General features: G+C 44.6%; 1 protein-coding gene across 2 annotated transcripts in view; it reads right to left on the bottom strand.

The window, feature by feature from the left end:
• BAZ1B (bromodomain adjacent to zinc finger domain 1B) overlaps positions 1 to 17,482 on the bottom strand; it is a 51,871-nt gene that overhangs the window by 7,243 nt on the left and 27,146 nt on the right. The window contains exons 11-15 of one of the 2 annotated variants that reach the window (XM_082492850.1): positions 10,025 to 10,123; positions 9,408 to 9,585; positions 8,101 to 8,286; positions 3,575 to 3,722; positions 1,793 to 1,940 (exon numbers count right to left, since the gene is read on the bottom strand). In XM_082492850.1, the coding sequence (XP_082348976.1) occupies positions 1,793 to 1,940; positions 3,575 to 3,722; positions 8,101 to 8,286; positions 9,408 to 9,585; positions 10,025 to 10,123 (759 nt within the window). The remainder of the gene's footprint in view (positions 1 to 1,792; positions 1,941 to 3,574; positions 3,723 to 8,100; positions 8,287 to 9,407; positions 9,586 to 10,024; positions 10,124 to 17,482) is intronic. The other variant, XM_082492851.1, reaches the window with a different exon arrangement.

The following is a 17,482-nucleotide window of genomic DNA, read 5'->3' as shown; positions in this document are numbered from 1 at the left end:
GAGAGGCCCTGGGCCCTCTGTTCTGTTTGTTCACAGGCAGAGACTCGCTGACCACCCCAATGTAAAACAAACACCCAGTCGCAGACTGAAGCGGCCTACTGTATTTCACAGAGTATCAAGTTGTAGCTACAGCTGAAAGGGCACTTCCCAGGCTATCGCCTGAACATCTGGGCTGAAAATCCCCAGCAGCTGAATCTGTGTATTTTTTGCTGTTCTAGGCACCTTGGCTGCATGATAACGGATTTTAAGACTGTGATTGCTGTGCAATTACTCCTCCCCAAGAGGACGTGCTGCTGTTTTACGCAGGTCTGCAGGGTTGGCCTAAGCAGTTTCAAAAAGGGGGCTTTTTTGTTTCTGCTGGAGTATTTTCCCATTACCTCCTCCTACTGTCACACCACCTGCATGTGCACTATAGGAAACAGACCTCATTTAGTATTCACAGCTAAGCCTGTATTTCTTAGTGAGCAGAGCCTCAGACTTCTCATGTGCTGATGTCAGAAGCCACAGAGACTCCCTGCCCAGGACAGTTCCAACTTCTCGCATGCGTCTGTTAAAGCATTCAAACCATTACAAAAAGAGGAAAACAAACCAGCATGCATAGGCAAAAGGGGACAAAGGCAAAGCTGTTGTGGGAGTCTCAATCCTCTGGAGAAAGAGGATCTTGAGCAGTAAAAGGAATAAGAATAAGCTCCCACGTTACAGGGAGGGCAAAAGTGCTCCCAGGCTGACATTTTTTTTCCTGCCTTAGCTAAGAAGACAAGAGCAGAAAGCAGATAACAAGACAGGTGTTACCCCACCTGATGGCTCTCATCCAGGAGCCAAGCAGCTTGCAGGTGACTCTGCCACATCAAAGTAACTATGATCTCAGGCTAGAACAGCTGCATTGAAGCCCTGTCATTTTCCTACCAGCCTGATGAACTCTTAAATGGTGCCCAGGGAGTAAGGAATACTTTTAAGGCCATACACCACCTGCACATTACAAGCTAGTGCACCTCTTATTGTGCTGCCGCTCTGGAAGGGAGGATCTGATGATTGCTTATGTTTCAGATGCCATTCGATAGCCTCACCTCGCTGACACGCAGGTAGGTGCAGCACGAGAGTTACAATCAGCAGAGGAAATACACGGTAAACAGAAAAATATACCTCACATACATTTAACTTCCAGCTTGCAATTCAAAAAACAACTCAACCCCTCGCCGTTAGGAGGCAACTAATAATTTCTGCTACATAGAACAACTTTGATTCCTTCTCAAATCATGTTCCCTCTGTAGCCCTATAAGAACTCCTGCCTTGTTAAGGTTTATCAGATCCAGAAAACCATCAGCGGCACGTTGTAACCTGATTTGTAGTAGCACAGTAGGGGCTGAGCTGCAGCCTGGAGTAATGTCAAATTAGAGCAGACAAGAATACAACAGGAACTTAGCTCATCGGGCTACGGAGCTGCAGTGCTACCAACTACATTCCCATGAAAAAGCAACTCAGCTAGCTGTTCAGTCAAAGAAAACAACAGCCCTTAGCACATCCAGTTTTGGCTGATGTTTTGTGCATGTTTTCACTGCTGCACTCAAGTTATTTATTAAAACCCCTGAAGTTGTCATGGGTCAGTACAACACAGGTGTGCTAAAGTTACAGCCCGAAAAAATTGCTTTTCTATTGTTCCAGTGCCATCGAGTTAACTAAGCTATTTCAAACCTATCAAAGGGGCTCTGTCTCAGGCTGTTCTGGTCGTCTTGTGAAAGCACGGCTAGAGCTGTGCATCAGTGGCAGCGCAAAGCAAAGGAGGGTCACTCACCTGTCCCGTGAGCTGCGCCTGGCAGTAGAAGGCTGACATGCCGGGCACTGCCATTCGCCGTCTGGTATCTCATAGAGCGCCGGCCTCAGGCAAAAGAGGTGGAAGGCTTTGTTACACTCATCACACAGGATCAGCTTGTCCTCCTCACCTAGGAGAGTGCAACTTACTTGTAACTGAGTGCTGCAGCCTTGCTCAACCTGAGTAGCAGAAGCTGCTGCAGCACTGGAGGTCAGGACAAAGCAAGAGAAAGATACAAAGTGCCCTTCGATGGCAGGGACCCTTCCTTCTCGCTCCCACCATTGCAGTGGAAACCAGCAGCACTTAAAACCAAACAAACAATGCAAAGTCCCGTGCCCTGCAAAGATTTCATTTGAGGCAAAGTTAGAAACCAAAAATTTGGTTAGAAACCAAATAGGTTCCACCCAGGCTAAATCTCGAGACAAACACAGGGAAAGAGAATTCTGCTGCAAAGATGCCCTAGAGCTCAGCAAGAAGCTATAAACGTAGCTATTCTTATTCTAGCCTCAATCTGGTCAACCTGCACAGCATCTTCTTTCTACTTAAGGTAGCAAGCCTACAAAGAAAATCAGTATGCAGCAGAACTAGCTGTGCTTCTCACTGATGCAGGGAAACGGGGAGACAGCCCTGAGCCAGCTATTTCATTTACTGAAGAGGAAAAAAAGGAAAATGCAGAGAGCTTGCCAGCATGTCTCTTTCTCCAGCACCCCAGTTCTTAAGTTCTGTGAAACTATAATCTGTTAGTCTCGGGTTAGCCCCCTCTTACATCTGCCTAGAATCCCCTCTCAACAGCAGATAGGACAGTTTTTGCATTGGTTTGGAATATCCCTGAGGCTCCACAGTGAAGGAGGACATTGCACCAATTCAGCCCTTATTTCTTTGAAGAGGTGGATGGCATAGCCTTTTGGTAAACAAAAGTGGCCCAGCATTCCCCCAGAGGTCTGTCTGCCCTCCTTTCCCACTACTGTTTCAGCAAATAGAAAGTGAGACAAAAAGCACACGATGAGGCAGAATGTACTACCAAGCTCTTTCCTCCAGGCTTCCATCCAAAAGGAGAGGTTATGGCAGAACAAATACAGCACTCCGGCACTGGTGACACCCCTGCTACCTCCCCCTTCACCTGCAAGACTCTAAAGCCCTTCATCCTATAATGTATACAGAGAAGGCGATCCCTTGTCACCTTTTTGATTACTTCCCCAGCCTTAGCAGAGCAGCAGCCAAAGGCACGTAGCTTCATTTCTCTGCTCTCACACAAGAGGCAGAGTTCGGTTCTTCCAGCTCGTCAAGCCCACTCTAGCCTCGAAGTAGCATCATCCCACCTCGCTCTCTCCCACGTGGCTACAAAGGACAGTAACCTTCCCAACCTCTCCTTGCTCGTTCCTTCTGTAAAAGATGGGATTAACTGACAAGGCTCAGAGACCAGAAGACCATTCCAACTCAAAAATGAAAGGAGGGAATGGACAGTGGCACAAGTGTTCCCAGAAGGATTTGTAGATGACTTGTGTCCAAGTACCCTAAATATCCAGGGGATAGCAGCTCTGCAATGTTCTGCAAGACTGTGTACTGGTTTCGTAAGAATGGTTTATTGGCGTCAGGGTCAAATGCTTCTGTGAGACCAGTGCTTCTGACTATAAATCCTGACATTCGAAACTCAAAATACAGCCAAAGACAGAGTGACAGACTACAAGGGCATGTTGCCTAAGCAGGGCATGGAGAGGTGACAGCGTCCGACTGTTAACGCAGACTTGGGGCAGGAATGCATACCTTTCTTGCGACACACTTTGCATCTGGCATTCTCTGCCGACATATCCCACTTGATACAGGCATCCAGCATCCCGAGCAGCACGTGCATACGGGAGAAGGTCTGGGCCTCACGGATTGCTGTCTTCCACTTCTCCATGGCTGAAGCAACCTGCAGACAGACCTAACAACTTACAACGAAGCACACAGACACAGCTCGCTACAGTCTGAAGATGTTTTTATATCCTTTAGCTGGGGCCCTTAATAACCAAAGCTCAACTCTGTATTTCTTTCCTTCTATATAGCCTCAGCAGTCCTATTTGTGGTTTATCCATAACCAGCCTCACTGGATCAGACAGTTTGTTCATAACAGTAGAGCCCTTTTGCATTTCACGGCCAGGCTGAAACAACCTATGTGAACTCCACTAAATTCTTGCTCTGAAAGTCTAACCCAAATAATCATCAGGCTAAGAAAAATAAAAGGCAGAAATCTAGCACTGTAAAATGCAGGATGGAAGTTAGGAGACAGCTGGCAACACCACTTGAGCATGGCGGATGGGAGCAGCCTGTGCTGCCCTCCAGCGGGTACTGCAGACACGCGAGACCATCAGCGAGACCCGCCACACGCTTGGTCCTCCTGGTCCTCCGAGCTGCTCGGCTGGCAAAGGGGAGCGTGACATCAGCGACAATCCGATTTGACAAGGCAAAGCGTTTGGAGCCCCAAATATGAAACCAGCCGCCTTCCTGAGACAAGATGACCTCAGCGCATGTGAAATCCCAGAATTAGCTGCAAGTGAGGATGAAAGCATTAAACCTGAGACTCGCACCAAGGCAACGGCTAGAGTCTGCACATAGCAAGCCACATGCGAAATCTCAAACTCAGCTCTGGAGGTTTAGAAACAGCGTTGTGGTAAATCGGAAATGCACCAGAACAGAGAAGTAATCCAGAGCCACCGCATGTTCAACTCCAATGTTAATCCTCTGCTTTACAACAATGAGGTGATGGCCTAGACATGACAGGGACATAATAGGACTCAAGTTAATGTTCTTCTACCCCAGGAGAATGAAAAAACAAACAGTGAAGTGTCAGATGGGAAAATCTAAACTCTGCAGCTGACAGCAATTTGGGAGCCAAACAAAACCCAGGATTTTTGCAGAGTTGCACATTCTCCTCCCACTGAATTTGAGGAAGCACAGCATATATTAGATGCTTGGAAAAACACACAAACTGTTCTAAAATGCCAACATCCTTGCTGCCATTGCTAGTGGGGAACCTGGAGCCTGAGACATTCAAGACAAACGGAAACCTGTACAGCCTACTGTGGCAGATTACACAGTGCTGTGCTATTTCTTTGCAGAACATTGTTGAGGTGCTTCACATACTGTGTAATTGATTTTCCAAGTAACTGTTCCACGGGTTTTGCTGTTAACATACTGGGTAACTGCTGGGCCAAGATAAATCTGCAAAAGCTGTTGGCAAGTTTTGCTTAGATTTTTCTCCCCAAGCCTGTGGAATTTAACAGATTTTTAGCCTTGCTTCCCAAGCATCATGAGACTATGGCATTTTAGCAGTACCATTATCAAGGGAGCTCAGACTGCCAACTAGGCAAAACAAGAGATTGAAAGAAGTTACTTAAACACCCTCCTGACTGGGGAGGAGAAATCTAACGGGAAACAAAAAAAACCCCAAAACCACTAAAGGAGACGTCTTCAGTCACATTTCAACCTCAGAGTGACAGAAAACGCCTGCACTGGTAAAGGTGGACAAACCTCCAGCTAGAAACCTCTCATCTGGTATCCTAAGACAACAGAAATAAATCCCTTTGAACAGCTGAAATGGCAATTGCTTGGTTGTGAGGCTGCTCTTTGAGGTACTGTCTGGAGGTGAAGTCTGACACCCCCAGCCTTCTCCCTTGCAAACACCACTGAGAGCGAGCAGCAGGGGTGGACAAACCCTGCTATGCTCAGGCAGTTGTGCTGCAATGTCACACTGCAAAGAGGTCAGATATTCCCTGTCCTGTTCCGGGATAGTCCAGAGTGCTGCTGCCACTGGAAATGGGAACATCTGCATCAACGCAGAGGCACAAGACCGATTTTTGGGAACAGCCATAAGCCAGGTCTACATTGCAGCCTTTTGCCACTCGGCAGCGTGATCTCTAGCTGTGCAGCTGAGCCAGCAGGAACCCTTCCTATAGACAATTATGTCAGCAAATGAGTGCCTGTTAAGCCATAACCTGTTTCTCACAGGAAAAATGAGACATAACCATACCGCAGGACTGCAATTTCACTCGTATAGTCTGTAAGTCCATTAAGTGTGTTTTTCCAGTACAGCTATGCCGTATTTTACCTGCTATATACTCTCAGTGCAGTTCTGGCTCTAAAAGACTTCATAATTCTTGGCCTATGCAGGAGATTTTTCTTTAAAAGCCTAACAGTCAGGGTTTTTTTTATTGGATAACTATACCAAGATCTGGGCTGCTCTTTTGAGGTCATCTATAAAGGTTTTCTGCTTTGGCAAAATGAAAGCTCATTCCAAGTAAACTGAGGCACCTCCCAACCAAACAAACCACGAAACAAACCCAAAAATCCAACAAAAAAGTTGAAGATTGCTTGTACCGCCACAACTGTCTAGAAAACTCCGCGCCAGTAAAGGAGGCACTGCATAAGTAAATAAATGCTCCAGAGACATTGGCACAACACAAAAGCCAATGCTCCGGAGAGAGATCTGCACAATCCAACACTCAGACTGGCAATACTGAAATCTGTGCCCGTACACATATAAGGCTGAGCTGTATAGCGAAGTATGCAGTCATGTTAAACAAATTGGGTAACACCAGAAAAAAATTCAGAGTAACTTATGATTACAAGTCCAGCAATATTCAGAAATCCTGCTGCTCCAGCTGGTTTATGGAGGCGAAAGTACAAATTGGGCTGTTCCAGTCACATAGAACACTTCGTCTAAGCCGGCTGCTGTAGCTGAACATTCTGCAATTGCTAGAATGAAGCACGCTACAGAAGCCCAGCCTTGTTGTAACCAAACATACTCCATAACCATGTCAGTAAGTAGGAGAGCAATGCTCTAAGGTAGAATGGAGAAAATAACCAAACATTCATGATCAAAACGGCTCAATTTTCAGGCAAAAAACCCCTTGGGTTTTAAATCTGATATAGCTTTAGCAATAATAGAGAAGTGACCAGGGTTCAAATGCAGAGCTCATGCTGCTGAATTACTATCCATTTAGACATTGTAGTCAATCTGATGTTACCCTTGGAAGTACGCCCTACGGGTATAACTCTTATGGTTAGAGCTGTAAGACACAGCAGAGTAACACACGATAATTGTGTTGCTGTAGATAGAGGAAATGTGATGATCCAGGTCCTATTAGTCCCAGACATAACTGATTTTTACAGCTCTATACTCTGCCGATAGCTTTTAGGGTAGGGTACCCTTCTATTCCCATTGTACCAAAGACTGGAAGATTCAAAGTTAGCAAAGTTTAAATACTTCAGTACTACTGGAATGTGAAAATTTTTAGTGCCTATCCAAATATCCTGCTAACATGGCAATGCCACAGCATAGCCAAGACTTGACGTTCACACAAGGGTTCAACATGCACTTACAGGAGTTTTCAACAAAAAAAACAAACTCAAAAAATAAAATCAAAGCCACCCCCACACCCCAGCACCAGTCACACATCTAATGTTTCTTTATTAAGCTGGGAATATCAAATGTTTCTGTTGATCCAATTCTGATCTTGCTACTTCTGCTAAAGTCAGTGACTGACCAGGGCAGAGCACTTTGAAGGGGGCAGCGGGGAAAGTCTCGTCATGGTCCACTAGTGTTTCATTCAACTCAGTGCACAGAAACTACCCTGGAGCACTAGCAACCCTCTTAGGATGAAACACTGGAACAGCCCAACTGCCTGTAGGGCCCTACCAGATCCTCCACAGCTCTCCTCCATCCCTTCTGAGCTTGGATTTGGAAGGCTATATATTCAACCTCACAATACCACTTTTCTACTGCAGGCACACACAGCTTGTTTGCCCAGACAAGCCGTGTTGTTGAATAGTTTGGCATCTTCTGTGGGTATCTCCATGCATACAATGGTATTAACCTGAACCTAACTCCCTTGCAGTCACCGAAACCTCACCATGTCTCTCCTCTTCATGGACCAAATAAGCCACCATCAGTCCTCTCTGATGTATACAACTCTTCTTAAGTAATCTAAAAACGCTCCCTAATATGCTTTTATTAAAGTACTCAACTTGTGTGAGAAACCGCACGAAGGGATTCAAGTCAAATATTTTACTTAATTTCCTGTTCATAGAGAGAAAATTAACTGTGATTCCACAGTATGATTTTCATTTGGCCAATACCTTTACTCTTCCAAATATCCAGGCAACACCTGGCCCCATAAACAACAAACCCACTGCACTCTAAACTTGGAATGGGGAGAAGCTGCTCAGGATTTAGTACCCGATGAAACATGTTGTCCCTGCTCAAAGAGGTATCTTACAAGGCTTAAACAGAGCCCTGAAGTGAACAATACCTTAGCTTCTTCTGCCATTTTCTTGTCTTCATCTATCTCCTCAGCCTTGGCAATGTAGTCCTCTCCTTGATATTTCCTTCTCTTCTGCTTGGGGGCCATGAAACCTTGCAGAAACTTCTTAACGACACCAGCTTGGAGTGCAATCACACACTCTCCAAAATCCTTCAAGCTCTCTAGCGAGTACACCTGTCAGGAAGAGCACATGATCACATAACAGTTGGATGTTACTCTCTCTGCTGTTTTAGGTGGGCCTGTCCTGCAAATGGATGCATGTGACACTTAATGCAGTGTTGTTATCTACCATACTTGGTTATGGAACCAACATATTGCTGCCGCTTCTGCTCGATGTTACACATAGATCATGATCATGCATAGCACTATTCAGAAAAAAGCATCATACCTTGAAAAAAAAAAAAAAAAAACAACCAAACCCAAAATCCCCAAAATCCCAAAACAAAACACCCAACACCAAAAGCAAACACCAAAACCCCCTCAAAAACCAAATCCATGATGACCAAGCAAGCACTAAGCAAATTCTTCCACTCCTTTAGTGACTTCACTTTTCCCCTCCTCTCAACACTTATGGTCTCATCTACACAGGAAAGTCTCTGCTGCAATTCAGGATGCAGCATAAACTATAAGCCAGACAATGTCATCCTTTGGTAGGAGGAGCACGCGCTAGTCTCAGGAGTGTGTACTGTACCCATACCAGGCAGATTTATCCCCTCCTAAAGACACTCAGTGCACCAGTAATGCTCTTAGTTAGGCTTAGTTAGGCTGAGTTAGGCTGAACTAGCCAGAGCACTAAAAATTCATGCTTTGGTTCACTGCACAGTAACTTCCCTGGGCTGACGTACCCACGAACAGAACAACATCCTTTAGGTCCCGGAACTGGGACACAATCATTACCTCAACTCTAAGATGGTCTGAATTTATGAAAAAAAAACCCCTCCAAAATGTAAAACTGCTGTCTCAACAAGACAGGCTGGCTTTGATGCAGAAGCTAAAAATCAGCTACAAAGAGTTCTGCTAACACTCCATAAAGAAGTCCGCCACCAGATGAAAGAAATGGGACAATTTAACAGCTGTGCAGGACACCTAGCTCCAACATTATGACCCACCTACACCAAAAGGATTTCAAGCCAGCAGCTATGTAATCTTGAAATAATAGTTTAGAAAGAGAGGACATATGAGAAAACTGATTTTCCTGATCCTCTTGTCTGATGAGAACAAAAGACTCAAGACCTTCCACAAAAAGTATCAGCTCACACTTGTCTTGCTCAGTATTACTTTGCCCGTTCACTCACTCTTGCTTCGTATTCTGGTGTCACATCAACATATCCCAGGCCTCCTTTTTGCAACCGAGTTGCAACCTCAATAAGATCACTTCGGAGGTAGTTCAGCAGTTCCTGGTTGCCATCACAGGATTTAAGGCCCAAGTTCTGTTTCCGAGCCAAATGGATAGAATGTGTGATGTCCTGATACCTGGAAAAATCAAAAACAACCTTTGAACACATGCAGGCCACTGCCCTGAGAGCTGTGCAGGCACCAGGGCAACAATGGTATCCATCGTGATCTACATGCTCCACCAGTGCAGAACGTTCTTTGAAAGACACTTGAAAGCACGCAGTAGTTCTGGCTCTGAGAGTGAAACAGCACTGCCTTTGTTTCCAGTTGCAATGAGCAATTTAAAGACTGACAGAACCTCTTCACATTTTACAGCATTACTTGTCGAGAACCTGCAGTTACTGCCCAAGAAAAACAGCAATTTCTCCTCCTCACTATCTCTTCAGCACAGGCAAGATCAAAGCAAAGCACAGAATGCTTCCACCGGAATGGAAAAGCTTGCTGTGACGAGGCTACGCTTTGGCTTTGAGAAGGTACACAGAGAAAAAAAAAAAAAAAAAAAAGAAAGCAGGCTCACCTTTTCTCCAAACGCTCCTTTAGCTGGCTCTCTCGTACTCCTTGTGGGTGCAGGCAATCCAGCAGCTCATCCAAATCCTTCTGATTGTCACAGAGAAACCTAAAAGATATAACACGCACCAACATCACCTAACGTATCTCTGCGGCAAGGCAACTCCTTCTTCTAAATAGTTCACACGTATGAGTAGGCAGGGATGACAAGTAACCTATAGCCCAACCCCGTGGAGCAAGGTGAAATGCTTCCAGTAATGCTGGCATCAGCATTCTGACTCAGATTGGCCTCGTTTCAAGGTCCCCAAATGTAGCCAGTTGCAGGGTAGGAGAAATAAAAACAAAATAAACACAGAACTGATTTATAGATTTTTCCCCCATTAAGTTTATTAAAACATTGGCATTTGAATTTAGTCATCTACCCCAGGGATTAGATTCACTAAGCTGCAGTCAGTTTAAGTAATCTGAATGTCATTTTAGATGCGCTAGAAAAGATTAACATGCTATGCACTGCATAGCATGGCAATTTAATCATTCTTTCTGCAGAGCCTTCGACTTCTTTCCTTAACCCAAGAAGTCCCTATATTACCAAAGGATAGGTCCTAGCTTATACCACAGGTGCTGCTGATGGAGATCTGTGAATGTGAAGGCTATGCCCTCTGCAAGTGCAGAAGTCCTCCTTTCGAGTTATGCTGAGCTTCTTAGAAAGCTCAAGTGTAGTGTGTGGAAACCATATTCATTAGCTTTAAAACTTTCTGCTCAGAAAGTCTTTCAGAACAGCAGTGGCAATCGGCAGTCAGCTGACTCTAAAAGGGGAAAACTTTTGCAGAGTTCTCTACACAAGGCACTCTCTCTGCCGTTCCAGAACACAATCAAGTTTAAATGCTGGGTTGTAGATTTAAACTAGCTTTAAGACAGCCGCAAGTTCTGCTCCCTTCCTCTTTTCAAACTCTGCTCTAGGATGCCATGGAGCTTCCTCACCTGATTGGGGGCAGGGATTCAGTCTGCGCTTCAGAGCTCATTTACAGAAAATAAGACTAATTACATATCTTCTAGAAGAGGATTGCTCCTAAGAAGAGGGAAGTGAGGGAATAGCACCATCAACCTTATAAGGAAACAACTGCAAAGGACCACTACGTGATCCTTACCAGCCACAGAGAAGACTCCAGATCTAATTTTTCTTCTTGGGCACAAGCTCAGATGAGCTAAGCAACAACTAGAGAAAAGATGCCGTTCTGGCTCCTCTTGGAATAAGAGTATCCGCAACGCTTATTTTCTGGCAGAAATACTTACTAAATATCATATCTGAAAAGAAAATATTTCAGAGTTCTAGTATGCTCATATTAGGGGAACGGCCTCACAATTTGCATTCAGTTAGTAAATTCATTACTCTAATAAAACATAGGATCGATTCTTTAAAAATGGAAGAAATAGTCTCCTGCTTCAGTGTACTCCAACCCTGCAGAGCATCCTCACTTTGCACACTGAGATCAAATGGTTTGGCCACCACTATCCTCTGCACATCCTCCCCGCGAGAAACAGGACAGAGCAACTCCAAACATCTTTCACCCACTAGAGCCTAGCACAGGTACTTCAGAAGTAGTACCAATTAAGGGCTGGTCATGGGATCCAAGAGGCATTCACACAAAGCTGTAACAATATAACTCGTGTCTTTTTCTTATAGATGCCACTTACGGTGACTAATTAGCGTTCCTACAGTCACTGAAGGTCTACAGACAGACCACCGCATAGACTAGCATTTCTAAGTCTACTGGATTTCTGATAAATAAAGGTAAATTTCTGTAGAACATTTGGTATCAAACTGCTTCCAAACCCTCAGGACAAATCTTGGGACTGGTCCTAAGCTGTATTTCAGTACAAAGAATCTGTCACAATACGGGAATGGCATAAACCAAGTTTCAAAACAGTTGCCCTGCAGATATCCAGCAGAGGATTATTTCTCAGGCATGTTGAGAAAGTTGCCTAGGTCATGATGAAACATCAGTCACTGCTGGTGATACACCACAGGATCCAGTTGGAAAAAAATATCCGAGAAGACCATGCCCCAGCTTTCTCAGCTTGCCCCTGTGGCTGCAGACCTAAGGGGGGAATTCCCTGCACAGTTTTGTCTTTACTGTAAAAATGAAAGGGCACTGGAAACAGTTAGCATATGGCACTTGGATTCTCCAGCGTTACATGGTTTGGGGAAAGACAACACAGGCTGCTGGCCAGCGTGAGAAAACAGATATCGTCATTTTAAGAAAGCTAGGATTAAGCCCCGGCACAACTTTGTTCCTGCTGAAAACAGAACGAGGCAGGGAAGGGAGAACATCTGCAACAGGTACTTGAGTCTTCCCAATTCACCCTGAGAGTAAGAACTGGGATTTCTGGGAGAGGGAACTGTTCTACATCCGCTTGAACTCAAACGTGCAAAATACAAACATCTCAAAGAGGTACCCATGTTAGTTTGATTGGTGACACCTTGCTGCTCTGTGCAGCCACAGCTCCTGGTCCTCCACCTACCTCCATGCACTCTCTGCTACCTGAAGGAACCACCTGCACCTCCAGTGAGGGCACCACCAGCACGAGGCTGGGAGCAAGGATACGATAAAAGAGCGCTGGCATTTTAAACAGGGAAGGCAACAGGGCTATGAGCTTGTGGGTCTTGATAAGAGGGAAGGGAAGGCAATTGGTGCCCTTCATGTGACCTGACGTAGACCTTAATAACACAATCCAGAGTGATGGGAAAGATGCCTTTGGGAGAGTCAAGACCAGATGGAGGTCTTCAAACTGATCTGAAAGGGAGAAATCCTGACCGGGGAAAGGGCTTCCCGCATCCCTAAATAACAACCTAGATTCTCTTCTCACATTTCTGGCAGCACAGGCCAGCAGATCGGTCAGCCATCAAAACAGAAGGGACAAATGGCACAAGCATCAAATCAAAAGGAGCTCTCAGTATTCACTCAGGTTGAATACTCCTACCTGTTCTCAGGCTACAGGTTGCAAGGAACAGAGAAAGGTATAAAACCTGGACTGCAGACTAGGGAATGAAGAAATCAAGAGGACAACATCTAGAGGAGCCCAGGATCAGTACCTGCTCTGGAGGGTTGGTGGAAACAGGGGAACTCCATCTGTAGAGTATAGGCGTGAGAATGGAGTCTGTCAGCACCCACTCACGGTTAACTCAAATTGTCTGCTGAGGGGACCCGCCATATCATGGTGTATTCCTAATAGATGAAGAACAACGGGAGTTACTCTGCAGAGATGCCACCGTTTCCAAAATTCAACTGCTTTCTGACCAGGATGAGCAAGAAGTCTCCTGCATACTAATATACCGCAAAGGTTGCGATTAACCCGTGGTTCTTGCAGGAAAGACCATATGTACACAGCTCATGAAGCACTACAGTATGGACAAAAGACTTCTTCAGGGACATTGGGCCCAGAAGCTTTAAACGGGGAGATTTTTCATTAAGCATCAACGTCAGTGAAAGTGGTGCACAATGTTAGAAATGGGACTAGTCCATCTGTCTGGAGAAGACAGTATAGCCAAACAGTTATGATTCTGAATGAGAACAACGACTCAGTCTTTGCACTTTTAGGACAGAACACTGGGCCCTCTTCATTTTGGGGACAAAGGCAGAAAACACTTCCATGAGATACTGTTTCTGTAGCTCTTGGCAGAAGTGTGGAATCTATTTCTCCCTTTATCAATGCCCAACCAGGAGAAAAGGGGCAGGACTACGAAATACAACCAATTCAAGGAGTTAATTTGGTTTTCGTGTCAAAGTCTCATCACTTTAGAGTATAAAAGGGTAAAGCTAAAGATGCTCTATATGCCCTGTGAGGCTGCTCTCAATCCCGTGTTAGATGTAATACCGGTAAAGAGAGACAGATGGCAGGAGTTAAAGCAGAACACAAAGAAATGAAACTTCCTATACACCACATGCTAACATTATGAGTTATAGCTGAACAAGTCCTTGTATCCAAACAACGGGGGGTATAGATATCCAAGGACTTCAGTGTGGTCTCAGGGTGTGCAAGGACAATGTGCAAGACGCAGCCAAGCAGGAGCCGCTTCCAAAACCATCCACGCTCAGGGGAGTCCTTGAGATTGGCAAGATCAATGGCAAGGGCCACAGAGGAAAATGCAGTGATAGGGATACGTATTTCCTCCGAGGGAAGTTCTAGTTACTGGCTGGCCCCTGAAATAACAGCTCTCAGGTTGTCACTTGTCTTTTTGTTGAAGCTTACCTGTAAATGGTGACAGCTGTCAGACAGGTTCTTAGCCAACAGGCTCTTTGCAGTTCTAGAGCTTTAAAGAAAAGTCTTTCAGCTGAGGAAGCTTACTGCATATCTGCAGAAATGGCTTTAGGTGGCCCTGTCAGTTAGGAGAAAGTCAGGCAGACAGCACAGAAGAATGCTAAGTTAGAAGTGGTTACGTTTCCTTTGAAAAGCTGCCATTGTGTCCCCTGCTCAACTTGAAGGGCATGAAGGCCTACATCTGGCTCAGATCTTCTATTTGCATTGCTCTACCTCGACATCCCGACACTGCCAACCTGCTTGGCACAACCCTGCACACAGGCACAATACACTCAGTAAAACCTCAGCAAGTGCTGTGATTGTCAGCAGTCTTTCCTAGCAGGTACCAAAAGGGACAGAAATCAAAGACGCTGGGGCGTAAGAGCCAAGGCCAAAAAAATACCCCACCCAGCTCAGTATCTTATTTCCGAGTGCCCAAAGGGCAGAGCAGGCGTGCAGTGACATTTCTTCCACCTGTCCTTACAGGTTTTAGCGTCTGCTGGTTTGAGGTCTTCCTTGTGTGCCAGGACAAGAATCTTTGTGCTAAATACTCCTCAACGAACTCCTCTTTCAGCGATTTGTCCAACTGGTGCTTTAGGCGGGCACAAATTTGAAGATCCACAGCAGCTGGTAGCAGTGAGTTACATACATCAGCTGCGGGATCCGAAGTAGCACTTTCCTATTTCAAAACTGCCATTTGCTGGTTTAATTTCCTGATCCCTTTTTTCTGAATCAAAAGACAATCCTCTTTCTTTAAGAGACTTTCCCCTTCTCCTCTAGCATTACTCTCCAGCTCCCCACTGAACATACAAATTAAGAGTATTTCTGTAATTTGTTTCATATTTCTTAGCCAATTATTCACTTAAGAGAAGAGCTTCCCTCTTATCCTAAGGCAAGCCCTGTAACAACAGATCTTGTGAAGCAAGATTGTTCCCCAAGGAAAAAAAAAAAATTGTTTTGCCCTTAGTCTGTACTTCAGTTTATCATCCTTTTTATTATTTCCTTCATTTAGACTCAACCAGTTTTTAAGTAGGCCTTCTTTCTTTTAATAGCTTCCTTATCCTGATATGAACCATACTGAGAAAGCTTTCTTGCTGCTGTTTTGTTCCCAAGTTTCCTCAAACCTTTTTTTCAAAGGTAAGAGGCGGCACTTGCTTTCACCATCTAGTATGGAAACTTTAAGACAATCTCTTTGAAAGCATTTTAGGCTTTTTGATGCCACTTTAAGCTTTTTTTCTTTTAAACAACCTTTGTAATTCTTTCTGTTGCTCTCTTTTTTTAAAAAAGAATACCACATATTATGGTCACTTCATATAAAACAGCTCTTAGCAACAGAACATAATTTAGTCCCGAGTGTACAGGGCCTGGTTGAAAGAGCTGCTTCTAGTGGGAGGTGTCCCTGCCCATGGCAGGGGGGCTGGAACTAGATGATCTTTAAGGTCCCCTTCCAACCTAAGCCATTTTGCGATTCTATGATTCTCCTGGGCTGTACGACTAGTTACCCTATAAAGACTCCTACCTTTGTAACCACTCTGATCTCTCTCAGCACGTCGTCGAGAGTTGCCAACTTCATTGAGCAAATCAACACTAGTATCAAATACTATGCTTTTTCAAGTTCTGCCTGGAATTACAAATTGCAGAGATTCTGTTACTTAACTCATCCGGTTTGGCTCTATGTTGTCTTCAGTTTATAGCAATATGCACTATTAAATTAAGCTATTGTTTTCCTTATATAATTTGTCCTTCTAATGGAACACATCTTGCATCTCTGCTAAATGAAGACCAAGTATTAGAAGAGGCAGTTCGAAAGGGCAGAGAGGACTTCCCTATGGATCATACTGTCCTCTACGACCTCCTGTTTAGCACCCATGCCCCAGGAAAGCCCAATTGCTTCAATTTTGGCCACGTGACAAGATGTGCAAAGGACAAGACTGAGAAAAGGGTGGAGATTTGTCATGGCAATATTGGACAGATGAAACTCTGCTATTTTCTATGACCTGCTAGCAATGAAAGAGAAGGGGTAGAGCGATACAGAGTCAGCATGGTTTAGATGAATCAAGACATACACAATTTTCAGTTTCTGCCAGTTCCTGGTGGGGGAGCAGGAACATCTTTAGAAAAGTAGTTCTTGACTTGCAGCAGTGGAACTATGCTTTGGAGCTAAGCTCATAACTGGTGATATTTATCAAAGACCGAGTAACCCCATTTTGTGTGTCAGCAGTGGAAAACTCTGGGGAAAAGCTACTGCTAATAGGAGAGCTGCAGGAGCAAGTACTTTGTGACAGTTACTTCTCAGGGTTATCTAAAAAAAAAATGGAGAGTCCTTCACAGGCAGTTTAGTAGGTAAAGCTGTAGCCAGTATTTTCTGGCATGGGGACATTGCTAATCCCTCCTTACCACGCAGGGTAACAGTAGACATAGGAGATTTCCTTTAAAGATAAAAGACATTGGTAGGGCAAATTACTGGAGCAAGCCACAACCAAACACGCTCAAAAGGTAGAGTGTTTAGATTTGATTCACTTAGAAGACACATCAGTGGCTACTGCTCGGTATTGGGAAGCACTGAAGAGATAACAGGCTGTCAACATGGAAGAATAATTTTTCTACGCTGTAATTATCAGTAGCAACAAAAACCCAATTCCATGATATGGTGCTATAGGAGAACAAAAGGACACCACCACAGCCTGCTGTGAAGCCTAGGAAGAAGACACTGACAAGGAGCTGGGGGATGGATCTGCACGTCATGCACAGCACAAGAACTCACAGGATACAGGCTTGTCTCCAAAGATCTCAATGATGACTTTAATTTCATTTGCTCAAGGACCCCATGCACCACAGTTCAGGTCTGCTGAGATGAACCATGGAAGAAAACCTAGACACACTTAGCTAGGTCACTGCTCCCCTCCTCCTCTCTTTTTTATTTTTTTTTTAAGTACCAATACTGAAAAAAGCGCACAGCAATTCTTTTAAATTAACAATTCTTCTGAATATAAAATATTTAAAAAGCAGTACAAAGTAGCATTTTACCAGCTTAATTTATCCTGCCTTTAAGTCTGATTGATTAGGTTGATTATAATGGTTCCACTGGCTCCTGGACTGGCTGCCCTGTTAGCCATTCACTACTAGTAATAACGTCAGTAACAGAGGCCCAGAGAGCTGCTCAACTAAT

Source organism: Vanellus vanellus (assembly GCF_965231255.1).
Source record: "Vanellus vanellus genome assembly, chromosome: 19".
Classification (NCBI taxonomy): Eukaryota; Metazoa; Chordata; class Aves; order Charadriiformes; family Charadriidae; genus Vanellus; species Vanellus vanellus.
This window is presented reverse-complemented; position numbering and strand designations above follow the sequence as displayed.